This window comes from Apteryx mantelli, chromosome 2 (genome assembly GCF_036417845.1).
Source record: "Apteryx mantelli isolate bAptMan1 chromosome 2, bAptMan1.hap1, whole genome shotgun sequence".
NCBI classification, from domain to species: Eukaryota; Metazoa; Chordata; class Aves; order Apterygiformes; family Apterygidae; genus Apteryx; species Apteryx mantelli.
The window spans coordinates 55,225,441-55,252,727 of record NC_089979.1 but is presented as its reverse complement, the minus strand read 5'-3'; the positions used below and the strand labels follow the sequence as shown (position 1 = coordinate 55,252,727).

The following is a 27,287-nucleotide window of genomic DNA, read 5'->3' as shown; positions in this document are numbered from 1 at the left end:
CTGGAAAATTATGACACAAGACACAACAAACAGTGGAGTCATAACACTATGCAGTACTGAAGGTGGCTGTGGCATTCTGAAATCAAATTATTAGCATCTTGGATAAAGATCATCCCTGATATTGTTTGACATTCTTTCTATGTGGAGCTATACAGTGTACTTAGATGGGCTTGAAATGCTTCTGACTTTTAGATCTGTAATATCTTTGACTGAGTCACACTGATTATGGTCTCATGCTGGGGAAATTGCACATAACGCTGTGAAGGAAGGAGTGTGGTGCTGGTATCTTCTTCCTGGGAGCCACAGAAGACTTGACATTATTTAATTTATAATCTCTCTCCCTGCAGCTCAGTGTACACCATCCATGAAGCTGGCCTTATGACTGTATCAGACCTGCCCTGGATGCCATGCTAACAAGAAGTTGTGACATTGTCTAGACTTCAGTCTGTCCGTTTTGGCCCACTTGGAAGATGGGGGAATGGGGAGTGGAGCAGATAGTTCTTCTTCAGTGTGCAGGTATCATTCTGTATAACAGAGCAAGAGTGATTTTTCACTAGTGCCCATTATGGTCTGAGCCACTATGGGGAAAGAACAGATACCAAGAGTGGCAGCACATGAAGTAACAGAAATGCCAATGTCAACAGCTACAGTTATTGGCTTTATTTAGAAAGTCTTCATCTGTGACCATCTGGTGTATTTCTCACGTACTCTTCTGAGCACACAAACCACTGCTCTGCATGCAGTATAGTTCACCTTAAGCACAGTTATGACCTTTTCTAAAACTAACCATTTATTCATCCATAGGTCCATGCTACTCAGTGTGGCACCTTCTTTTCCTTATTTGTCACTGGTTTCCCTGCTCTATCAACTAGAAAGTTAGCTCCAGAGCAGTTGCAGAGAACAATTTGTGTGTTGTAGTGAAGGCTAGGGTCCTAGGTTTTCTACTACAAGGAGCACTTGTAGCTACTTATAGCAAGGAGCTACTTGGTTTGCCAGAATCATGATGATTGCAGAGGTATCGTTATTCTCAGGGCACCAAGGTTATCCCCAGCACAAAACAGCCAGACACACTAAAGCACAGGGATTTCACACTAGTTGTAATCCATTTGGTATCTATTCCTCCTTTCAACAGGAAAGCTTACTTCTGCATCTCAAGTCTTTCATCATTAGTGGTGCCTGAGATGGACAAATGGGTAATTCTCAATGAATTCAGTGTCTGTGTGGATAGCAACAATTTTGGATTAGTTCAGGACACCATAACATTCAGGAAATGCGTCCAAACAGTTTACGGCTATTTCATACATTTCACCAAAAAAGGTGGTATCTGGAGCACACACCTCATGCTCCTATTTTCAGTAGTGAAATTGTGAAGGCTGATGGAAATAGAAAGTTATCTAATGGCTTCAAGGAAGAATTCATGACAGTTGCATGACCGGTTGGCGCATGTCTGGTTGGATGATATGATATGATAAGCTTTCCTTTAACCTTTGACATAGTATCTCTTATATTGTAATTGTGCTGACTAATAATTGGAGACAATCAGTAATACTGAGCAAAGGCTTGTTTTTCCCCTATGTCCACAAAGCAATTTTAAATTAATGTATTAAAAAATCTGTGGAGAGTAAAGTAAGAAAGCAGACCAAGCAATGAAAATGATTGCTAGTATCAGTATCAGTAGATGGCCTTTATTTCTAGGTGAAAAATGTGCAGATGATGCCATTCTTGTGGACTGCATTACATAGACTAATTTGTGATGGGTACAAACTAAGACCATGCTTGAAAATCCAGTTTATCTTTGGTGCCCCTTTGGAAATCAGAGACATATGAAGTAGGCACCCACAGCAGGAAGTCTCTGCAAAGTGCACATAACTGAGGAAATCTATTATGTCTTAATAGCCTTCAGCGTGCTGGGGATATAAAGCAGGAAATTAGTGGGTTAAAGAAAATAATCCAGGAGATATTCAGAGAATAAACTTACAGGCAAAGCAGAGTCGTCCTTTTTGAATCTCTGGTTTTTCTGCCATTCTTGGGTTTTTGGAACAACTGTAATGGATTCTGAGAAAGAAACCTCATAGGAGAGCTCTTCTGTTACCGATGGGCTGCCTTTATCTAGTCCACAGTCTAGACAGCTATTAGCTGAAAACAAGGGAAACTATATATGAACACTGAATGTATGTTTGCATTCAGTACAGAGACATTAAAGTTTTGACCAAGATGACAAAAATCTTGAGAAAGTAATAAAGGAAATGTTTCAAAGAGGAATTTCAGTGTAAAACACAGCGTGTTCCTGTTTTGTCTGGAGGAAATAACCCCTTAGAAATAAAATCCCTATTTTCATTTTAGATTATTTTACTGGTTGCTTTTCGTGAGAAAGATAGTCAAACTGGAACTTCCTGTTTATCAGGAACTATCAAGTGTTTGTACTCTGTCCTTGTCTACTCAGGCCAGGCAAATGTGTTGGCACTTGTGTAATGAACAATTAAAAATAAGAGTTCCTGACAGAAAATGCTGTTAACACAGTTTCTCAGTTTCTCAATAAGTTGACTTATTTACACTCAGAAGACATTGTGTGTATATTTATATATACTCACATACATAGGTACTCACATTTCCCACAGTTGCTACTTTAGGTGTATAGCACCAAAACAGGACTCAGTGTACAATCCTCCAGTTTGCAAAACACTAGTTCTACTGGAATTTCTGATAGAGATTGTGAAACAATTTATCGCTGTACTCTAAAATTTGGTTGCCTTCCGAAATTAGTGGATGCCAGAGGAAAATTTTTGAAATCAAATATCAAGTACAGAAATACCCTATTGTCATGGAGTCCAAAGTGTAATAACATGCATGAGTTCCAGTGTTGCCAACTTTCATGACTTATCTCCCACATCTTGGGACACTTTTAAGTTTTCCCTTAAGATCCAGTTCCTTGACTCGTGCAACTGGAAGATAATCACAGCTTTCATTGAAAGTGAAGTAAAATTTCAGCCCCCAGGACTGCAGAGAAGAGTTTACAAACATGACCCAAATGCATTCAAAAGCCATGGAAATCAAAAGGTGAATTAAAAAATATTACATGTTTTATAAACGCGTGCATGTCCCATGATTTTTGAATCTTTGTGTTTGCAGATATAAGAACTTAAATATTTTTTGCAACACACTTTGTTTTGGCACAAATTGAAAATTGGGTATAAATAAAGCTAAGTGTATTATTAAATAATTTACAAAATAACACTATGCATTTAGATCCCACCAACCCGCCTTCTGAACTGTGGCCTTAGATTGCAGCCCAGCATTACATATTAAAATGGCCAAGCCATTTAAAGGTATTTTCCATCTCTCCTTCTCAGACCTGGGACCACAGACCTTCCACTGTGCCCCTGGCAATTTGCTCCCCATCTGTTCTAAGACAACTGTTTGTGGAACAGAAGTATCACCAGAACGGGACTTTTGCAACCAAGGAAAGTGTTTGTGGCACTATATCCAGAGTTAAAAGTAAAAGGAACTAATTTAGAAACTCAAGGATGAATATCCTTTTAGGTAAGCCCTGAAAAATAGTGATGGGATGAGCTTTCAAAATAAGGGATGGGCATTCACCTGGAAGGCTGCTGACAGTTATTTGGATGCTAAGCAGAGCAGAGCCATCATTTTCATTAGCACTGCCAATCACTGCCAGGGCAGTGCCCAAACTGACACCACAGAATAGTAGGGGAGAACCAGAAAAATGATGAACTTCTAACACTACAATTTCTGCAGTACTGGAGAAGAAATATGAAGGAAATATGCATCTTTCTTATTATTATTTGCAACAGGAAAATATGTTCCTGACATATTTTGGGCAAATTCTTCACCATAGTGTTTAGAGGTTATTTTTACATTCCCAGCATTGACACCATCAATACTTTTTAGACTTCGCAGCCTCAAGGGCAGGAGTCTGTGCCTGTACAACACCAGTCTTGAATGGAAAACTTTGGTTCTTACATGACAATAAGCTGATAATGATCATAAGAAAATATATTCAGCATGTCCCCAATGTAAAACAGGGGACTGACCTCACAACCACAGACGGATCTTTCTGTCTATCATTTCTAGGAGGAAGTGAACACTGGTTACACGTTGGCATACTCACAGCTAACTGATTTCCAAACTGGCTTCTGCCCAGGAAGCTGGATACCATTAGAAGGAACTGGTGACACTGGAACTGTCTCAAATGTGGGCTGATAGGCAAGGAAAAATGATCAGACTGCAGTGAAAGTAAAAGTCTATGGACAGAAACCGCTACAGTTCAAGCAACAGTGTATCATTCTCAGCTTACATTGTTTTGCGAAGTTTAAACAACCTATTGTGATTTGCCAGAGTACGTTTTTCATAGCCGAGCCTGGGAATTAATTTTTCTCAGGCTGCACAGGTATGGATCATGTTGAGGTCAGTATTATTACAGCTCTGTGTAGTTAATGAGTCCTGCCCTACATAATGACTGAAATTAGCTAAGTAAATTGCTGTATGTAATTGTACTAAGTGAAAGGTTCTTGTCAAATTGCAATCCATCCTGCTTTTAATCGCTTTGGCCACAACTCTATTTGAGCGCTCTCTGACACACGCTGAACATCCACTGCTCCCAAGCACCTGTCAAGTCAGACTTCGCACCATCTTTCAGGATCTGGGCACTAGCAAATTACTAATGAATGAGTGTCCTCCAAGGGGTTTTGTACTCACACTTTGCCAGAGAACTGCAAGAACATTTTGAGGGGAGAGAGAGAGAGAGAGAGGAAAAAAAGACCTTTTCTATATTCAGCTTCATTTGTTCCTGTTCCAGAAATTATTCTGCACTGTGTAAAAATGAGGCAAGAGTGTGCAGCACAGCAGAGAAGGGGCTCTGAAGTCCAGTGGGTGACTTTCAAGCAGTATCACCTTTTCTTGGCTGCTGTATTTTGTGCTTGTGCTCAGCAGTTTTGGGACTGATCATAAAGACAAATCAGTCTGTGTGTGTGTGTGAGTGGGGTGATAGCAGCTCATCTGCATGTTCTTGGGTGAAAAAATGGCAGGATATAAAAGATGCTTTGAAGGGCAAAAATGGCTAAACTGTCCCAAACTAGCCTTATTTTTTTTCTCTGATCTTCTTTGCATCCCACTGGGAACCCTTGGAGTCCCCCTATTTCTCAAGCCCTGCTGCCTCACACCTGACCTTGCTCTCAGGTGCTGCCACCTCCTAACAGAGCCTAACAGCAGCCTCCATCTTTCTAGCTGAATGTGCAGCTGAGAGCCCCAATGCACCTACTAGAGTTGCTCTTTAAATTGCTCTTTAAATTGCTAAATCGGCTGCTTATCAACAAGCAGTGATGCCTCAGGGCATAGTATTTTGTCTTTCCCATTTGTAGTCAATGCACAGGAGCAGCTTTCAGGCTGATAAAAAAAAATCAGATATTTAAGAGAAGCAGCCCTTTCAATTGGAAGCCTGAAATAATGTGGCAGTCATTTTATTCAATCTTATCCTCTGAACTATTTGGGTAACAAAGTCAAATGTAACATGAATAAAGTCTCTCCTGAGAAAGTCTATTCAACAGCCTACAAACTTGATAGCAAACAGGATTTGAGTCACATGGACTTCCTTTGCCATAGAATGTAAGGATTGTAGGTTTTTTTTTAAAAAAAGGACAACTGTAGGATGCTTTTAGGATAAAACCCCATAACATTCATACAAACGGTGTTAGGACATAAAAAAAGCAGTGCAAATTCCAGGTAGGAGTATGGAAGTGGAGGGGACAGTTAAACTTGCCTCTGCAATTCAGGCAAATCAAACAAAAAAGTAATTATTCCGCTGCTTAAGTTCCAGATAGAGAAACTAATGACAGACATCAGCAACTGGCTCATCTACTTTCACTGCCCAAAATATGTGACCTTGAAAACAGTATTCAAAATAGGTTTACAGTGAATTTAACGTATATTTAAAAAAAAAAAAATCTTTCCAGTCTCAATATGCAGGTGAAATCAATAGCAAAGAAGCTGCAGTAAGCAGTTTTTGCTAAGTGCTCTGGAGCTGGAAAAGGCAAGCTGACAGCAAAACTCTGCCTCTCACCCAGCAGTGCTTAGAGGAGCCTGGAGGCTGCTCTAGCTTGTTGCAATTGAATACAATGAACCATGTACTAACTACACCAGGAGTGGCTGGAAAAACACCATATTCTTGCTTTCCTTTCCCAGACACCACGGGGAGAGTAATAAAAAAGCCAAATCTTATGATTATTTGGTGGAAGTGTTTTCCAAACAGGACCAGGCTTCCCCCCCCCCCCCTTCTCCTTCTCCTTCTCCTTCTATTATACAAAGAAATGGAAGACTGTAGGGAAAAAAGCTTTTTAATACAAACGTTTCAGAGATCTATATTGTTTCTTTAGTAAAAAATGAAGATTAAAAAAAAAAAACCTTGGGATGCTTATATCTTGATGAATGTGAAAGGCCAAGAGTCAAATTCTGTCCTTCACTGAATTGGGACAGCTTCATAGATTTGGCTGGGGTTCCAGTGAAGGCAAGACTTCACATATCCTGATTTCTGACTGCAAGTGATTCATTAGACACTTCTCATTTTCTGACGCTAAAAATGAGTCCAGTGTTTACTAGCACAATGTACACAGGAATTTCCAATGGGAAGAGGAAGCCAGAACAGCAAGAAAAAGATGGAGATGAGATGGATAGTCAGTTCTTTAGTAGCTGCCTTCATTGTAGAAGATGTAAAAACAAATCAGTGGAGCATTAGAATGACAAAATTCTATTGTCAGCCCTGCAGCTAAGGGAAATAAAAGCAAAGGAGGATAGCTTTATAGATCCATTCAGGATACAAGTTACCAGTGCTTTGGATATATTTGTATTTTCAAGCACTGTCATCACAAATGCCTTTTCATGCAAACAGCTCTGGGTTAGCTAGTTGCTCTTTAATTAGGACATGATTTTCTGGTGCAGTGCCCAAGCAGAATGCTTGTAAAATTCCTGAGGAGTTTTAGCTGATAACAACGTACAGGGCTGTTAATGAGCACCGCCTTCATTTCCTCCCCCAGTAAAAATAATAATAATAAAATTTTCTCCCCATTTATATTCTGCTGTTGATTTTTCTAGGCTTTGAGCACTAGCAGAGCCGTTAGCCTCTATAGGAAGCAGTGGGGGACCAGCACTTAGGAAAATCAGGCCACCGTGATTAATAAACCTTCCAGCTTAACTCTTTGCCCTGCAGGCCGCAGTGGTGCCTTGGGCGCAAGGCGGCGGGAGGCGGCGCGGCAGCACCGCAGCCGGGGCAGGCGGCTTCACCCAGGCGCTGCCTTTGCCCGGGGATCCCGGCACCCGCCCGAGAAAGGAAAAAAAAAGCAGCCTGGCTCCATTTCCTTTCATTGCAACCCCTTTTGGGCTTGCATCCTTTTTTACCGGCAGCAAAATGAACGACATACGGGAGGAACAAGGAAAGAAAATAATAACAATAAAAATCTAGCATGCAGAGGGTTTTTTGTTTTTGTTTCAGAACAGAGAGAAGAAACTAGGGAAAACCTCTTCCCCCCCCCCCCCCCCCCGATGACAACTATTTATGCAGCTTCAGTGGTCGCCACTATAGTCCCGTAAATCTCATCTCAGGTGACCCTAGTGAGCTAATCACCTTTTCTCTCATCACTAGCCACAGAAGAGAGTAATCCATCCTGTGAACCACCCTAGGCTGCTGCAATGCTTACATTGATGGGAAGAAGATGTAAATCCAGTCTCCTAATGGGTAGGATTATAGAAAATGTTATGCAAAGCAATTAGAGCTATTTTGCTTTTTATGGCAGGTTAACTTTTTAAAAAGCAGGATGGGAGAACAAAATCTCCTGCATGCCTTCTCAAGAAGTCTTTTTACCAGCTTTTTTCCAGCATCTGTGCTGAAAAGATTTCCCCTCCCTGTCCCCTGTTGCTCTTGGTTTTTGACTGGGTTGTTTTTAATCTACATGACTCTCCCAAATTGATTCATCGTAAACACTCACCAACAGCTGTAGTGCCATAACCAAAGAAACAGCACAGAGATGGGGACAGTTTAAGCTAATTTTGCCTTATGAAGAACTGCTCAGGAAATGCACATTCAGCTTCGGATACAGGCACCCACCGAAATGCTGCTCTGCTGCAGCAGTGATTCACCAGATGCCTCAGTCACTGAGGAAGGAGGTGATAATTGGGATAGACTTTCTAAATCCCACCGTGAGTAGCAGAAATAGTAACAACGGGCAACGGGAATGCCCAGAGGGCACTGGGAACCTAGCAGACCTTTAGAAATAAGATCTGCTTCCTAGCCTGTCTGAGGGAGGTGAGTTCGTGCTCTGCAGCTGTGTTTGTGTATCAGTGTTTAACGTTTAGGCAAGGCACCCTGTAGAACTGCATGTTTTCGTGGGAAGAAGGAATGAGAAGTCTTAACAATTACATTTTCAGTCTTATCTCTCAGGCTTTCACAATGCAGAACAATTAAGTGAGCTGAATTTCAGAAAAGGTAAAACACTGATTTGAAAGACAATGGCTCTGAAGCTTCTGATATTTTAACAAGCAAGAAACAGGAGAAAAATAAGCAGGTCAAAAGAATCAATAATGTGCACATTCAAGAGAATACGTACAACATCCATTTGGCTGACTGAAATTTATTAGAAAACTTAAACTCTATTACAAATCATAAATGTATTAAGGTTTACAGATATCTGAAGCAGGACAAATGTGCTAATCTTATAAGAAATGCCATCAACTTTTTTAATGTTCATGCAAACATGCCTGAGGAGTTCTCATGCAAGAAAGTCTGCCCACAGGAAACTGCTGGGTTCTTCTGGATATATTTGTGGGATATGAGCACAAAGTTCAAAAGAGTCTAGGTGCTTACATTGGAGACCAATAAATTAAGCCCCCCGAGCATTGTATTTTTGGAATTCTAATTATAACAATGCATCTCCGATTTTGTTTCCCAGTTCTTTAAATTCAGCTGGAATGCCATGCTTTGGGAAGAAGGAAAGGTAAATAGAAAGGGACAAAACAAATCTACAGAAAGAAAGAATTTCTTGGGGCTTTGTAATGATAAAAGCTTTAATATTCACTTCAAAGATGAGCTTGTGAGCTTCTCTGTGACTCCTATGTAGAATAACTTGAGTCACACATCTAAAGTCATTTGTGTTGCTTTGAGCATTGGAATAAATTCACACAGTTGACTGCATTCCCCAAAATAAAATGTGTAAGGATAAGAATTGGTGTGTTTAGAGCTATCCGCGGGGAAAAGTGGATGAAGCCACCACAGGCAATGCTCATTTCTAAAGCCATGAAACAAATGAACAGTTAATGGATTTTTGCTTGCTATATAAGCGAAACGTAACTGCCAGTGTACTAGTTGCAATCATGCCGGCAGGTGTTTAATTGCTTATGTATATCTGAACCCCAGTTGCTTCATTAGAGAAGTTTTACTTCACTGCTGAGACTGCTGAGTAAATAGCAAGTGTCCCCAGAAGCCAGCAAAAATTTGAATAACTGCCAAGAGCAACTCACCAATTTCCAAAAAATAAGGGAGTAAATGTTAGTCTTGATAGGAGATTGCAGGAGGAAGGCTGGCAATAGATACAACATTATGTTACAGGTTAGTTGCAAAACTGTGCACCATTTCAGTTGGTTTCTTCATTTCCTCTCAAAATGTAGCAAATACAGCATTAAACATCTAAACTCAGTGCCAGAAACTGCTATGACTGTCTGTACATTGTCAGCAGAAAAGGCTCGCTCTCTGGTAGAAGCTTTTATGAGCTACTTGCAAAATGCATAAAAAATAAGTTCAAAAGCACTTGCTAGGATGCATTAGCTACTTACAGAAGAGTCATTGATGCCAAAGATGTCTCTCACATCACGGACGGTGTGCTTGTTCTTCTTCCTCAGCGTCTGAGTGTAGGTGTTGTATCTCTTCTGTACTGCGGCAGCTTGCGTTCGGGTCAGGGTGGACAGCAGGGCTTGGCCATCCTCCTCTTCAGCTCCCGAGACCAATGTCGACAAACCTGCATCTTGCAGCCATTCAGCCTCCAGCTCCCCTTCTGTGGAGGAAGGGAGCGTGTTACCAGGCAGGAGGGCAGACGGTACAGTGGTTCGGTGTGCTAGCCTTCACTTCAAGAAGTTTCCATTTCCAATCTGACTTAGGCCACAAGTGTAAGTTAATTTAGTTTTGTCAACAGACTGTCAACTTTCAGTTTGGCAGTCTCTGCACAGGAGAGGCTTAGGAGAAGAACAGAAGAAGTATTTTAACCTGTGCATTAACACACCTGCGCGAAGAAAACGGTATAGTGTCTAGCCTGACACAGCAAGATTGCTAAACACTAGCCCCTCATTCAAGAATATAAAGGAAATCCCTTCAGTTATCATATTATGCAGGCTGAAGCCATTTGGCAAGTGGTAATTTAAGTGACGTTCCAGTTAAAATAGGAAAAAATATTGAAATACTGTATACAATACAATAACATATTTGCTATTTTGCTCATTAAGGATGAGAGGATTTTAAATGCTTGAAAAAACCTAGGGAGTCAGCTAACAATCAGGCACTTCATGATAATTGAGAGAAACCTGACGTCCACCTAGTCTAATAGCCAGTTTTCGACAAGGTGCTTAAGGTCCAGAGCAACTCACTAAAAAGTGAGTATTAGGTAGGGGTAGGTATTGTTAGGTAGGGCAAAAACAGCTGTCCTTGCATGCTAGGTATCATCCTGATTTCTAGTAGTTGAAGTCCAGCTAGCAATGTACACCCCAGGGTTTCTTGATACTCACATTAGTGACCAATACCTGCTGAGTCCTATTCGATACCTGTTTCTCAACTGATTCAGCGCTGCAATTGGTTCCATAGTGAGGTCATGCACCATGTGAAAAAGTATGTTCTTTTTAAGGTCAGTTTGCTACCTGTTAAATTATATGAATATCACCTGTCACTGTAAAACAGGGAGATGTTCCCAATCTACCTTATCTGAATCATTCAGTAATTTTAAAATTTGCTGTCACTGCCTTTTTATTTATCTGTTTTCTAAAGCAAACAATCATAAACTTTTAAAATCTCTCTTCAAATGGGAGCTTTTGAGGGCCTTTATTTTAATTGCATCTGTGAATGATAGTAACGTGCTCTTGAGACAAAATAATCAGAACAATAACTGTATTCCAGCTTTGACTGAAGAGTAGGTATTACAAATAAACATGTCAAACAGGAAATGGATTAATTTGCAGAATGTTCCTTAAAACAACTCCTCACTTATTAAGAGCAGCACTGTAATAAGAACAATAACAGGCTTGTATTCTTACTCTTCCTTTATTGCCTCTCCTTGACACCACCAGAATGCAGGAGGATTGATAGGTACCAGTTTACTGCACTTTGGCAGTTAGAGACAAAAAGGAAAATTACAGGACTGGTCAGCAGAGGCAAGTGAAAGCATTTTACACAAATGCCGTCACTGACTTCACTGTTAACTGGCTTGTCTCTTTGCAAAGCTCTATGAAAATACCTCCTTTTAAAAACCCTGCTCTGTGTTAAGACTGCAGTGTGACCACCTCTATAGCCTGTGAAACAGCTTGCTTCCACTCTATTTCCTTCTACGTATAGAATGACAGGCTGTTGCTTTTCCTCCTTTGTAAGTTTTGAGCTAGCAGTGGTCCTTCTGCTGTTCTCGCTCTTCTTTCCAATGAGCTCTCTTCATTTGCGTGCTGCTGTTCTAGCCACAGCCATTCATATACCTGTTTCTTAATTACATTCATTTTGGCTTTTGTCCTGAAATATTCTTTCCAAGAATTTAGTTTTTAATCCAACTTGGCTTTCATGATGCTATGAAAAAATAGTAAAACAGACATGAAATTCTGCCTGCTTACCCATCACCCCTGTGACTTGCTTTCTCTGACATTTTCCTTTTTCCTGTTCTAACCACTCACAAACAATAGGCTAAGAAATAATGACAACAACCAAATGAGTAAAACTATTGCAGAGAATGAATTTCTGTATAAAATGCCTCAAAATTATATGATATATAGGTTTAAATGAGGGCTAATAAAATTATGTTTCACAAAATATTACTTTTATAATGGTAGCTACTATATAGTAGGATCTAGGCACTGTGGTTAATTCTGTCAAACAAACAGATCCCCACTGGTTGGTAATTCTCTTTTTCTCTTAGACAGTGTTAGGAAAGACATGTGCCTTTCTTTGAATTTCAGATTTAACCCCAAATAACTCACACTATCCCCTGAAACACTAAGTGTTAAAAGCAGCTCTGGGAATGTCACTGTCATCTTAAACACCCATTTACTTCCTCTTCCCCTGCTTCATCATCTCTCATGTTACTCTGTATGATCTTTTATTCTTTCTTACTGACGTCATCAGTATAAGTGTCCTGAAGGCTTCCTCTTACACAAGAGACCTTGCAAAAAGCAGTATTGTGGTTTTAACAATATCACTGGTGTCTGGTTGTTATCATCCCCTTGCTTCCTTCTTAAGCATTTTGCATCTCTTCCTCTCAAAGACATCTCAAAAGGATGATGAATATTTGTTTTTATTTTACCCTGAGGATTCCTACATTGATTTTCTGTGTTTTGATCCTTGACAAGGAGTATTAGACTATTAGTATCTTGATAGAACTCATGGTTATTTCCAAGATTTATAATCCCAGACTGAATATATTCCCAAAGTTAATAACTAGAGCAAGCACTCCCTGGTTGTGTGTGTTTATATGTGTATATATGTGTTTAAAGCTATGGAGCATGGAGGTAAATGAATTGTGGAAATGTTTTGCATTTTACCTTGCAGTCTCATTTTTAATTCAAGTCAGAGAGGAAAAAATCAATGTAATGTAATGAGGTGCAATCAGACAAAGAATAACCTGAGACTGCAGCACGGTTTGCACAGTTGTGGTTTGCACAGAAGATTTAGCTCAGAAGTGATGAGTGTGACTGACAAGCCTCTACGAATAGGGAAAATTTGCCCCTATATTGCCTTGACCTGGTAACTTACCTGTCTCACAGATCTGTGACGTCCCACTGACCATGGTCACAAGTCAGGGACGTCCCAGTTCACATGGAGAATCGTATGAAGGAGACCCCGTGTGAGGTTAACAATTTTGCCTTCCTGGGATTTCCAAGCTAGAAAGCACAGTCAGACAGGAATTTTCCCAAAGACGGTCAAGCTGATTGAGACAGATTGCTTTTCTGCTTTTCCCATAATGATGGTTGTAAAGTTTCAATTTACAAGTTTGATCTCTTTTTATCTGAGACTGCAGGCCAGCATGAAGAAGTACAGGTTGGAGGTAAGCTGCCAGAACATAGCCTTCTGAGAAGACTTAGATTTCTGGTGAACTGAGGTCTTCTTTTGCTCACAACAGAGTCCCTACCTGGAACTCGTGAACGATATTCCCCATGAAACCAGTATATGGTTGGAGCTAGATATGGGATACTTACAATGACTGATGACATATTTAGTTGCTAAATAAAGCAACTTTTCTCCTTTTTCACCCTTTTTCCTGGTAGTATAATTAATGACATCCCATTGTGTATAAAGGTAAGAAAAGTACATCATCACGTTAATAATTGCATGGAAAGAATACACTGTTTTTTCAACATCTATCCCTAGATCAGTTGTTCCTAGACTAGCGGTCATGATCCCAAATAGGGTTGCAGCAGTTATCGGTGGGTCATGACCCCAAAAGAAATTCTGTTTCATCATATAGTGAGACCTGATATTTTGCGTTGCACAATATAATGAGTCTTTAAGTGGGGTCATAACTGGAAAAAAATTTGAGAACTGCTGTTCTAGATGTTATTAATTCATCCAACACAAAGCTGTACAGCAACAAGCTAGTGCAGATTATTACATGTTTTTCCAAATACATTACAAAAAAGGAAAGGGGAAAATAAGGTAACATAATGAAGTAGTAGTATCTTCATCATAACTTGTGTATGTGATGAATAGATTTTGAAGAGTGAGGAAGCTGAATGATGTGGATATCCATAAATTCAGACTGTCTCTCCTTGAACTACACCTAAATTGGGCAATCTCAGATAAGCAGGCAGTTATCAAATTTCTGATAGGGCTGAATGATATCTAGCTAAAAATTGCTTCAAGACTTTCATGACTTCTGCTTTATATCCTGGGAAAGCTAGGAAGTGGAAAATTCCAGTAAACTAATTGAACTTTTGGTCCCTTACATATATCTCAGTCTGGTTTATTTAATGCTGGGGACAAAGTTTTCATTTTGTTCCTCTCTTTTCTGAATTGCACCTTATCTGTCCTCCTGAAGCACAAATAAAATCAGTGCAGAAAGTCCTACTTCAGAAGTCATGTTACTAATCCCAGGGCATAAACTCGACTGAATTATTGTTTTTCTCCAGTAACCTATAGTACATTGACTGTAATGTTCAGAAGTGGAGCAACAATGACCACAGACCCAGCCTGGTACTTTCGTGATTCAAAACAGTATTACAGCAATATGGGCTTAAACTTACCCCCCAAGTGACTTTAAGGGAGATTTAAAAAACATTTCACACCTTCTGGCTCAATATTTTAATCATGTTCATGCTTGGTGATGGGAGGAAGGGGATCAGGGCATCACTGAAGAGACAAGGCAAAGCCAAAATGTGATGAAAAAGCAGTGTTCATGTGCTTACCATCAGCAGGTTTGAACTCCAAGAGCATTTGTTCTTCAGGCCTGTCTTCACTGCTCTCCTTAATGCTCTCCACTTCGCACCAGAAGTCCTCCATGGAGGTGCTGTCCATGGACACCTGTGAGTTGGAACGACTGAACGCAGGAGGAGGTGTAGGCTCATTGGAAAGCATCCTGTTAATCGTTCGACAGCGAGAGAGAGATTTTCTGAAATGATGGAAAATAAAAATGTGTTATTTTTCCAGTGTGCTAGCTTGTATCATGCAGCCAAGCCATGCAAACAGGGCTTCAAGTAAGACTGTACCAGAGAGGCAGGAACAAGATGTTGGAAGGAAAGTGCACAATTCTGTTGGTCTTAATCATCTCTGCTCATAGCAGTTATGGTTGTACATTGATTTTGCATTTAATAATTTATCACTTTATTGATCATTAATGATTTATATCCTAGTGAGGGACTCAAGAGATGCAATTTCTATTGCTAGCACTGCTAGCTGTATAATGAGGCATTGAGAAAATATTTCAATTTCTTTGTGCCTCAATTTCTCTTTCTATCTCTTCTCTGTTTTGCTTATTGGCCTAAATATTTCAGCAAAAACTTCTTTGGGGAAAAAATTCAGACTTGGGAACCCTGAAATATTTTACAAATTCATCATGACTTCACTGATTGTGTGTATTACAAAAAAAAGAATGAAAAACTTGGAATAGTTTAATTCAGAAGAATAGTTATCTTTTATTCATTTTTTTTTCTTAAATCACACTAAAGCTTAACAAAATTTGTCTTTGAAATAAAATACTATGTTTTAGGCCAAACAAAATATTTTGATCTCTGCCTTTTAAAAAAATTATGATTCACTAAAAATCAAATTTCAAGGTATGATTCAGTACAGTGATTCCTCCCCTTAATTTTTTATATATTTTTTGATAAACCAAGGAATCAGGTCATTGCTCTTTTGTTCTTGACTATTCCCACTGTAAATTCTTCCAGCTGAAGACAGTTATTTATACAAAATTTTATAAAATACCCACCACAAATGTCTTGTCTAACTTTGTTCTTTCACATTATTATGTGATTGTAATACTGTAAACAACTTTTGTAAGCGTAATTACGGTAAACAGTTATAACCACAACAATATTTGTACAAAAGAGTCAGGAGGTAATGTAATTATGGCAGAGAGCTAGACTACAGGAAGTAATGGAAAATTCTGTCATAAGGTCTTCTGGTCTTAACTTATCTGAATTAATTCAAATGCAGTTTCCCTTTCTCTTCCTTTTCTTTATGGCATCATCCTGCCAACAGCCTTTTGTTTAAAACCACAGACATCACTTTTACTCCATTAAAGGAAAAAAAAGTTACTTCCTTTCAGCATTTCCCTTCTTGTCAAAGTTTTCAGAATGGATGTATAAACAATACACTATTTAATAAAGCAGAATGGATGTACTTTTCCCCTTTTGCGCTGTTGAAGCTGCCTTCCCACTCCTTACCCTAGGGCTGGCTGCTTCCCTGAGATTACTGAGCTTTTTCACATCATTTGGGTGGTCTAAGGCAATTAGTTCTGAATTAGTTTGGAGCTCAAGGTTAGGGAGCCGGGGTGGAAACAATGGAGCACAACAAATTCCAGCTGTGGACGTTATCAGTGCTTATAAAAACAAGGCTGAGCTCTTGGCCTTTGCCTCTTTTCAAACACAGGGACATGTAAGATAGACAATGCACTTGCCCATTTGCTATCAGCCAGATGTTGAGAATCACAACTTTCAGATGGATGCAAATATTTCATCAGAAGAAAATGTACCGCTGTGCTACGGGAGACAAATATCCTCTAGGAAGAGAAATGCTATATTCAGTGTTTCTATCTTTTTTTCTCTTAAATGATGAGTGTTTGCTTTTAAACAGAGCACTGAAACTGTTATTGTTTTATTTAGAACAAGCCACAGTCAACAAATGCAAGAATTCATGACACAAATGTGGTTAAAGCTATTTGAGTGCTTTCCATGTAGCTTCCCACTGGAGCAATGAAAGCTTTCCATTTGGCTTTATTTTGCAAAGTCTCAGAAGACTGCGATACCTGAAAAATCTTGATTGATGGAATTATGCATCTGGAAATTGTGGCCCCTCTTTTTTCTGCATTCACCTTTCTCTCTGCACTGCATCAGCCTCAGCAAGGAAACAAAAATGCCAGTCTCACAGCATTTAAATGTCATGAGACAATATTGTATCAAGTGGCCCCAAGCAGAAGTTTTAGTTAGTAAAACAGAACAGCTCAGAACCAGCCAGAAAAACCCCATGCCTTCAGCCTTGTGGTCAATGGGGGAAACAGCTCTTGCCAGCCGGTTGTTCACTGCTATGAAAAACTGTGCTCTTTTGTTTAAAAGGTGATAGTGAACATAAATAAGGAAAAAGGCAAAACTTCCTGGCACTCTAGCGGCATTTGGGGCCCCTTTTCACCAGGCTCTGTACAAGCAGATGGGAGACACGTAAGTTCTGGTGCAGGGAGTAAAACGGGTGCTCTCTTTCCAACCAGCTGCCCGTTTCTTCCCTGGCTTTCTCTTTAGCCTGGGGCTCTGCCTGAGACCCCCATGCTGCTAAATTGCCTGCCTGCTTAGTAATTATATTGCTGCTTATTATAAACCTTTGCTAAAAATAAGTCCTTGCATCTGATATACAACACAACTCACAATTCCCATAGCAGCAATCACAGGAATAAATGCTCTTGCCATTCTGGAATCACATCTATGCTGGGAGGAGAAGAGGGCTTTTTCCCTGATAGCATAGCTGGCTCCGACCATTTAGTCATGGTCAGGGAATTTAAACATTTCCTGCCCTCCCAGTGCGAATCTCCACTGTGACCCTTGTTCTCTTCAAGCATCACCAGACTGATCCTTGGGCTTTGACTCCATCAGCGCTTCAGCTAACTCAGACCAAGGCTTTTTATTTCACCATATTAGGAAGAAAGAGGCTTGGTGGGTAGTTCTTTTCCCCCCACAGTGAGTATGTTATTTTGTAATATTACCGTACGGAAAAGCTAAATGCAAAACAGACCATGTAGCATGGCAACAACTGCTGTGACAACCAGCTTTACCAAATATGTCTAAGGTTACTGGGTAATTCATATGCATTTACAACAATATTAAAAGTACGGAACGTATTTGGAAAATCAGCTGAACAAAGTCTCCTGAGAACTGCGTATCTGAGACTTGTTATCTCAGCCCAGATTAAAGCAAGCTGTGTAAAATTCCTGTAACGAGAAAGGTTAGGCAGAGATACTTTATCCTTATTGGTAAACAACTGAAGCTTGCTTCCAGGTGGTCTGGTACAAACTGTCTCCAATTATTCAAAGTCTTGCTATTAAAAGCTCACATGTTTCAAAACACCTCCAGCTGCCGTTTTGACCCATGTACCTGGAGATTTTTGTCCTGGAGGAAGTGGTCCTGCTTTTATGCGATAATGGCAGTTGTCTCCATTTCCTCCAGCCAAAGTTGCTCATAACAGTTTCAGAGGAAAAAAAAAAAAATCCCACTGAGGAAACAAAGTATATTCTTCACTACTTTTAATTCATTCTTGAAGGGCACTGAATAAGCACTGACTCAGCAAGCTGTCTGCCTTTCTCAGAAATAGCTCAACAAGCCTGGGCTGCCTGTCACCTGGGAACTCTCCTAGCAGAAAACCTTTGTTCCTGATACCTCTTTCACCCTCAAGGCTTTCTGGTTTGTTTGCCCCTTTCCTCACTGTCTGAAGAGAAGTTTACAAGGATAAAATGTTTGTACTAAAATGGTTTTGTTGTTCTTAAAGAAAATTTGGAAAGAAGTTTTATTAGATAAATAGCAATCGTGAAGCTCATGCTCCAGTTCTTTCACTCTCTCACCCATGCTGGCAGTGGTGAGCTAATCTGAAAGATTTGCTAAAATTAACGAGAGAAAGGATCTCAGATCCTGACTTCCTAGATGGAAAATGCTGGGAGAGAAATATGGATCTTAAAACACCAAACAAAAATTACTGTGACTCCAGCAAAGGAACTGAAATTGTTTTCAGGGTGGAATTAAAAAAAAATAAATACCCCAAAGCCACACACACTTAAAAAAGGAAAAAAGCCACACACACTTAAAAAAGGAAAGAAAAAGAAAGAAGGAAAAAGCATGCTACAATGGCCAATTTTATCAGAGTGCCCCACTATTAGTGGGCATTGGTCACAGAAGAAAGGATTAAAGAGTGGCAGTAAAGAGAAATGTGAAGACATCACATAGAAAGCTTTCCATGGAAAGGTTGTTGCAAAGGAGCTGGATATTTCCAAGGGACACAAGGGGGCTGATCAACTGTGTGTGACTCTAGTTTTACACTGGTCTGTGTGGTCTACCAATGAAAGGCAATAGCAAATCAGGTCTACTGAACGTATATTTTATGTTCTGTACATAGGACAGTAGTGTGCTGTTCAGAATCTGATAGCACACATTGATTTTGGGATAGCCACGTCACTCCAATAAGAAATTTTTGTCCTATTCCTGAAGCGAAGATTAGTCAAACCACATAAAGAGTTGGATCAGTGACACCTAATGATTGTTCACAGGCTGACTAACAGTAAAGACATGCTTGTGTTTTCAGTTTAATGGGTGGTAAAGAATCTATAAAAGAGACAGGGAGCAATAAGGCCACCTTGTAGTTAAAAATAACATTTAATCCTTGTTTATACAGAGACAGGACACCTCATTTTTGTGGATCATTATGTTTCATTTCATTCAGCAGGTCCTGAACCTGCTTCACCACAGTCAGTCACATTTATAGAAATGGGGAAGATGAAGGAGACAAACTCTCATGGTCACTTTAGGACTAACTAAGATTTGCCTTTTCATATTATAATCATTGTATCTGCAAAGCTCCTTTATCCAATGAAGTCAGTAGCACTGGAATAACACAGGAGTGACTGCATACAATGCTGTATCCTCTCCCCAGATCTTTCTGTTCTTCAATGGATAATAGCAATTAACCGATTCCTGACAAAAAGTAATTGCCCTCCCTCTGCTCAACTCTCCTCAAATGTAAAAAAGGGGAGTGGTAACTTGCATTGAAGGGGAAACCAAACTTCTTTCTGTTAATTATGAACTAAGTATTTTTCCACTCCGAGATGGAACCAGTCGTGGAGCAACGTTTCTCTTTCTCTCTCTCTTTTTTAAGTGTATATCAAATTTCAGGCAAAGGAAGACTCCAGCAATTGGAAGTAATACCTTTGTGCACAGTTCATGGCTTGTTTTTGGCCAGCACTCTTCCCCAAATCTCTTGTCTCCTGGTTCCTTCCTGGAGACCCATTTCCAGCATTGTGTTTGCTGTCTGCTTGCTTCCTTCTTTCTGAGCTTGGTTGCTTCTGCTCACAAAGGGGCATACATCTTAGACAATATGCCCCTAGCTCCATCTGCGTAGCTCTGTTTCTGATTACCTTGCAGCTGCTAAGCAAGCTGTAGGCAGCAGATCCTTAAGTTTCACCTTTCTTGTGCTAATATCTAGCATAGCAAATATTTAACCTGTCATGCTCATTGGCCTTGTGGAGGTGTCATCCAGCCTCCCTCATAGCAGAATATTTGAGTGAGAAGCAAAATGGAATTTCATTTCATTAGTAATGTTCTCTTCCTGTTGCCTAGCAGAGTTCCAAAATCATGTTAATCACATTGCTCTTTGTTAAAAATCTGGGTTTGAAAATAAGCTGAGTTATTATATTGCTGTATCAGCTAGACTTAGAAACATGGGAATTCAGTACTTCATATGTCCTGATATTCTGCAGAACATGCCACAAAATATATTTCTGTTATTTATTAATTTTGTATCTACAGATCTTTCTCCACAAATGTATTTTGGACCAAAAGGACATTTTTAATGTCCTTTAATGAGTCTTACATAAAAGGCTTAAAAGAGAAAAGTTTCTAAGACTTAGAAGGGTCATTTACTTATTCAAAAATCATCTGCAATTCATCAAGGTACTAACAAGAGATAGTGAGATCTGACAATAAAGTGTGCATGCTAGTGTTATCTGCCACCATTTAAAAATGCATTTCACCTTGGGTTCTTTAGTTCTCTCTTACACAACTTTTTTCATAACTGGCATGGAAGTCCTACATTTATAACAAGGGCCACATTGTGACTGCTCTGTGGCTGAGTAGTGGAGACCGTAGAAGAATCTCTCTCTGTTTGTTAGCTTCCAGTGTGAGGGCTCTCACAATCAGACCCTTTGAGCTAGGGGAGCGCAAGGAATATACTCTCTAGGTATTGCCTGCTGGCAGCAGTGACCTTCAGGGACGTGACCCAGACCTCTTCTCTACACTGGCAATCACATCACTTTAGGGTTGGCCTAATGCACCAGAGACAATGCACTGCATGGCTTGAATGTGGCTATCAAAATCTGAAAGGGACTCTATTTCTTCTTCAGTCTTAAAACGACGCTATTCCTAAAGGGCAGCAGGGATTCCTGAATGATTAGCAGTAACAAGAGTACATTCTGTTGACCATTTTTTTTTCAAGTGAATTGGAAAAAAGATTCTTTTCATATACATTAAGAAACAGCAGGATGTGCTAGTTTTGAATGCTGAAGACTTAAAGACATGAGCAAATGGCGACAGAGTATGTTAGATGTAAGCTTCAATGGCTACGGGCAAGATAAAAAATATCTAGACATGGCCTACAGCAGGGAAAGGCTGCTTGTGAGTAACCAGTTTAAACATCTTAAACAATTCCAACACATTTTTGTTGTTAAAGGTGACAAATTCTTCTAGTCCACTTGTGCTTGCTTAAGTCCTATTAATTTTGTATGAAACAAATCAATATATTTAGGGCAGATCAAGATTTTCCAAGAAGAAACATAGGACACGTACTGCGGGCTTAGGAAATCGCATGCTTCCAGGAAATGTTTGATCTATTGTGCATGTGCAGTACAAATGATTTGTGTCTGACACGCCACACTCCAGTGAGTCTAACTATTCCGTATATATGCACTACAGAGCTGATCAGGGCCTCCAGAACTGTTGGGCTCACTGCACATGCACTATATTGTTTATCTGTTCATGTGGAACCGAGATCTCCCAAAATCCCAAATGTCTGGCACTCACCCAGGCAGATTGCTAGGTAGTTCAGCCACCCAAAATACAAGACAAACCCTTCAAATTCCACCTGGGCAGAATTTGAAATCCAGATGTATGGCAGCCCTGGATATACTATTGTAAGATTATCTATCCTTGGCATGAGTTATTTGGCTAAGTCACACAGTAAGCGTGGGGCAGATGCATTTCGTTCTGCAGCTGGGTGCAAGCAGCTATTCAGCGTCTCGTCCAAAGTAATAAACAAAGATGCAGCAGAGCCATAGTAATGAAAAGGAGGGGGGGAGGCATAAATACACTAGATCCTGTCTAATCTCTGACATTGTGCAAAGGCTGACTCCAATAACGGCATTCGCTTGGTCCCTGTGTGGAGAGTACAGACAGCGTGGGACTAGCTGTAGTAGAGAGAAAGCTCTCACAAAAGGCTGTGGGAAAGCCATATGTCTCTTTTGGGTGTTACTTCTAAGGTGAGCAGTAGCCCTGTACACACTTTCTGGGAATAGCACCACCTAGAGCCAATGGGTGTATGTTAGGCCACAGTGCATGCATTTGTGTGCAAGTGCAAACATTAAGGCGATTGGGAAGAGCAGGGTAATGTGCAGACTAATTCAGAATCTTCTCTCACAATAAAATTGATAAGCCTTTGCCAGCAACTCACACTTAGCCAGACTCGTTATTTACAATATAAGAGGATACAATTAAAACTACAGCAAATGTGCAGGTTCTAGAGCTCAGATGGGGCTTAAGAAATTCAACAAGCAAAAAAGAAAACTGTGTAAAACCCACAGGGGAGGTAAATTGGTCAGTTTTAAAATATTTTCGGCTCTAGAAGCACAAACCAGATTTTCTAAAGAAGGAGAAATATTAAAATACTCATCAGGCACAAAGAAAGTGCTGAGACATAAGAGGTCAAACTTTCTATAGCTTTCAGTACAGCTTCCAGTGTTGCCTGTATGTATGTGGTAATTGTGCAGGTATATCCACATATTTTTCTATCTTAATTCATTCTAAAGTATCTATCCTTTCAACCAATTATTATTATTACCAACTATTATTATCATTAAAGTGATAGTATTTATAGGACTTCCATTAAAGTGATAGTATATCCAGTACTTACTGTCTCTGAAGCACTTTAAGAGACAAATTCAGCCATTTTGGTTGAGTTAATATAATAGCATAAAGAACTAAACTATGCTATCTATTTGAGGGCATCTAATGCAACTACATACATTGCAAGTGTGTACTTTTTAGGGTCCTGACATAATCAATGAAGGGAGTGAGATAATTCCAGGGGTTGAACATCTAAAATAAACAGGAGCTAGGAATCATGGAATATGTCTTTGACATTTTCTTTGTGCTTAATTTTAAGTGAACTTCAGCTGTTACTCGCTCCTTTCCTATAATTAACCCCCTTTTATTATTAAATAAATGTCACAACTCCACTCATTGTGTATGAAGCAGTGGTTTCAGATCCTAACCAAACAAGCAGTACTTATTTTGATGAGATATTGGTTTTTCCTTTAAATGTGTTTTAATTTATATGGGAGGCAATGTTTGAGCTACAAAATATGAATATGTTGAATCTCTAATGTGTTCATTTACATTTTAGTCATAAATTGTATCATTTAAACAGCAATCCATGAGTAAACATTTTGAACATTATATTTAATAGTATTCACAGTGTTGGACTGAAGTAACGTAAAGCAACACACTGAACTTTTAAAGCTATTTTATTGAAAAAATGCTCATGTGGTGATGATACTGTTAAATCTTTCTACAGAGTGGGGAGCAACTTGACATTGTCGCTATAAAAATCCTGGATCAGATTCTCAGATAGTTATAAACTGTTACAACCCCACTGACTTAATTTATCCCATATGCTTGAATTCAGAACATCCTTCTTTGTGGTACTGCTAATGTTGAAGTTACTACAAATCACAAAAATTGCACGAACAAATTTACTTCTCACCATTTAAATTTTTCTCTGCAGCTCTGGGTTGGCTGTCAGGCAATTCTGAACCCTCAGCTTGTATTTTCTGTGGTGTATTGTACTTTGTGGCATACTGAATCAGTGAGAAGGAATGAAAAATTCTCTGGAAAATGTTGTAGCCAAAGAAAAATCAGGATGTGAGCATAATTCTATTTTTTTGTCACTCAAGCACATTTGTAAAGATTATATGGGTTACTTTGGAAAGAGTCCCAAATTTTCTGAATAGATGATAGTGTTCTTTTGTTAATAAGACTGCTTAATAAGGCAGTGTAGATGCAGTATCTGAAAGAATTATCTCAAAGCACTGTGTTCCCACTTTCACCTGGAGAAAAGCAGTTATACATTAGCTAGCATGGAAACTACAAAAGAATAGATTTTTAGCACTTTATCTGTTGATTATTCTTGGTAAATGGTCCAGAACAGCCTGTGACTTTATTCCGGATGGCTTGAGGCAACACGAAGCCTCATCTCTGTCTCTCTCCCTCTTACCATCCGTCTGTCTGCACTTTGTCCTGAATCCTGTCTTCTTCCATTCCTCTTCCATTTTTCCAGAAAGTAAGTGCTGGTGGCTTAGGTGAGAGCCCCCTTCTGCCTAATGTTAGTGTAGAGCAAGGAAGGAAGCTAATAGGGGATCTCTGTGCAGAGCATCATGGAGGGGATACAGGGTGGCATAGGGAGGCCAGACACGCTGGGCAAGGGAGGGGAGATTGCAGCTGAGGGGTGTGTTCCCACGCATTTCGCCAAAGTTATTTCACAGTAATTTTTTCCTTATCAGAAAAAGTCATGCACTAGTCTCTCTTTCCGTGTCAGTTCTAAATAGTTATGAAAAGTTCAGAGTCAAAGCAGCCAGGATAATTTACATTCTAGAAAATAAATTACCAAAATAACCCCAAACAGCTAGGCCATATTAATAGAGGTAAATCCTCTTAGCTCCACTGAAGCCAATGGAAATTTTGCTAATGTAGTTCATATTTCATCTTCGACTTACAGAAGACAAACTACATTAGAATAAGCTTTTTGACCAACTTTTTGAGGAAAACAAGGCACAACTTGCTTGTTTCTTGTTAATTTGCTCACATTCTTCATGGTTAAAATTTTAGGGTGTTTCACTCACTTTAAAATTTAATAACAGTTTATTATCTGGTGATCTCTTCTCCCATTCAGGACATGACTAACTTCATAAACATAACTGCATAAGCATAAAGGAAAAGCTGGATTTAAAGGAAAAGCTGGTAGTGGATTTCTAGATTGGTCTAGAGAATTTTCATTTATAATATAGCCACAGACATGTATTTTCAAGAAGCTCTTCAGTTGCTGGGTTAATCTAATGTTGTCAGCAGAACTACGAAAGGTGATGGTGAGATGGTTGGAGATGTAACTAGAAGAGAGAGCAGAGCAGAGCTGAAGGTGGAGAACAGAAGCTTAAATTTGATGGAGACAAACACAATGGCCAAGAAACACCAAGCATAAGGTCACAGGTCTCCAAAGAACAGACATTCCCTTTTGCAGAGGAAACAAAAGAGCACAAACATCAAACTTATTTTATTATATTCTCCCACCTTCAACAGAGGAATGAAGAGAGAAAGGAAAACACAAAGCATTTCTTTACACTTTTGCTATATACTTCTTATCAACATGGCATAAAAGATTTTTTTGTGATCTTAAAGACTTGCCTAGGCTTATGCTAAAGACAGAGAAGGAACATCTTCATGGGGATTGTCAAGGCAACACCCTGAACTTCAAGTGGTATTTTTCTAATTTGGGTTTGAATGATTGGTACTATGTGTCCATGAATAAAATGACCTTCACATGTAAGAAGTCAAATGAGTCAGTGATGCTTTCAAATCACTTCCTGGACTCCAGTGAGAGCTGGAACTCTTTGACCAAATTACACTTCTTTACAACATCCATAAAAAAGGCAAATAATAGAGTAAGAAAAATCACCTCTTAAATGGGAATACTGGTGTATGGTGTACAGCAGCTTTCCAGTTTCCTTCAACCACCTTTTTTCCTCCTGCTTAGGAGGAGAAAAATTTTAGAGGTTTATCTGAAATATTTCATCCATTAGCACTCTGAGGGAAGCCGCAACATGCCAAGTATTTCAAAGCTAGCTATGCAAATAGATTGCCGGTCCTGAAGTTCCTGGAGCTACAGGGAACACTAGTATTTGCAAAACATGATGCCTTTGTCTGCAGTTCCTGAGTGATGTGAATACTTCTGAATCCTACAAGTAGCTCTGTTGAAGTCAGCTGAATGATTCCTGTGCATCAGGTTTGCAAGTTCAAATGCCTTAATATTGACATTGGGAGAGTAAGATGTTGCTTCTGGAAATCTCTGAGGAAAACAGACTCTCATTGGAGGGAAATATCCAAGACCCAGAAGACACAGAGAAATGATTTTGTCTTAGCTTCAAGCATTTTTGACATAGGTACAAAATGCCTGTTCATGTTCTCCTGGGAAGAAAACTGCAGCCAGCCCAGAGCCACTCTAGCAAGTACTACAGCACCTATCGTAGACACCATGTTTTATAGGTATGGATTTATCATGGTTATTTTGCCAGTTGCTGGCTTGTTCTGTCTTGTTCTAAGCTGTTCTGTGTTTGCACCAGCTCATGTTGGGACAACAAAAAGAGGACTTTGGAGAACTGCCTCTTCAGCTGTGTTGAGCGCTCTTCAGTCGCAGCTGAGAGTTTGAACCCAGATACAAAGGCTTTTCATGCTGTGGATGAAGACAGCAGAATCAAGGAATCACTAACTACTAAAACAACCCAACTACCCCTGGTAGCATTTAATGAACTGTACGGGCAAGAGCTATCTAACTGGGACCACAGAGAGGTTGTCAAATAGGATTATGGAGGGAGGTAAAGTGATATCTCTAAAATCATACAGATATTTTGCCACAGCAGAGCGTTAAAAATACAAGAGCTAGTTTCTGGTTTAAAACTCTGGTACACTATGGGTAACAGAAACACTAATCTTCTGTAAGTCCTTCAGAGTTTGACTGAAGTTTTTAACTGAACTTTTTCAACCCTGTACATATTCTTGGCTCGATAGCCTACAAAAAGTAATTAATACTGCTATGCAAACGTAGTAAATCATGTTTGAAAGCTCACAGGCTCATGTCAAATGGGTACAACTAAGCTGTTGTTGTGTTCTCTGTCATTATGAGTACATGTTCCTCTTCCCACTCCTGCCTAGATAAGAGCCATGATCCATGATCGAAGGTGAAGATTCACAGGGTATTCACCCATCTTTTAGTGATTGTGTTAGATCTCTCATTATGCAAGCACTTTATGAATGGTGTGGAGCTGTAATGCTGTCCATCCCATGAGGACACCGAATTGCTTATCCATGCCTTTGATATAACACATCTTGGCTGAGCTGTGGCAACTCTCTCATTCTGGAAGATTTCCAGTCAAGGGTTATATTTACGTCAGTTACAATTGATTCAAAATGCTTCCACAGGATTTTGAAATGGACTAACACATCTCCACATGTTTAATCCAAAACAGAGACACTAGACTGCTTTTCTGTAGAACAGCAAGGGAATAATTGTGCTTGTACCTCCAGTTCCTTCGTTTGAGCTG

General features: G+C 39.6%; 1 protein-coding gene across 1 annotated transcript in view; it reads right to left on the bottom strand.

Moving 5' to 3' along the window:
- ARHGAP28 (Rho GTPase activating protein 28) overlaps positions 1–27,287 on the bottom strand; it is a 73,851-nt gene that overhangs the window by 16,952 nt on the left and 29,612 nt on the right. Inside the window, exons 2-5 of the mRNA XM_013942744.2 lie at positions 14,644–14,846; positions 9,835–10,052; positions 4,130–4,217; positions 1,979–2,136 (exon numbers count right to left, since the gene is read on the bottom strand). Of these exons, the coding sequence (XP_013798198.2) occupies positions 1,979–2,136; positions 4,130–4,217; positions 9,835–10,052; positions 14,644–14,846 (667 nt within the window). The remainder of the gene's footprint in view (positions 1–1,978; positions 2,137–4,129; positions 4,218–9,834; positions 10,053–14,643; positions 14,847–27,287) is intronic.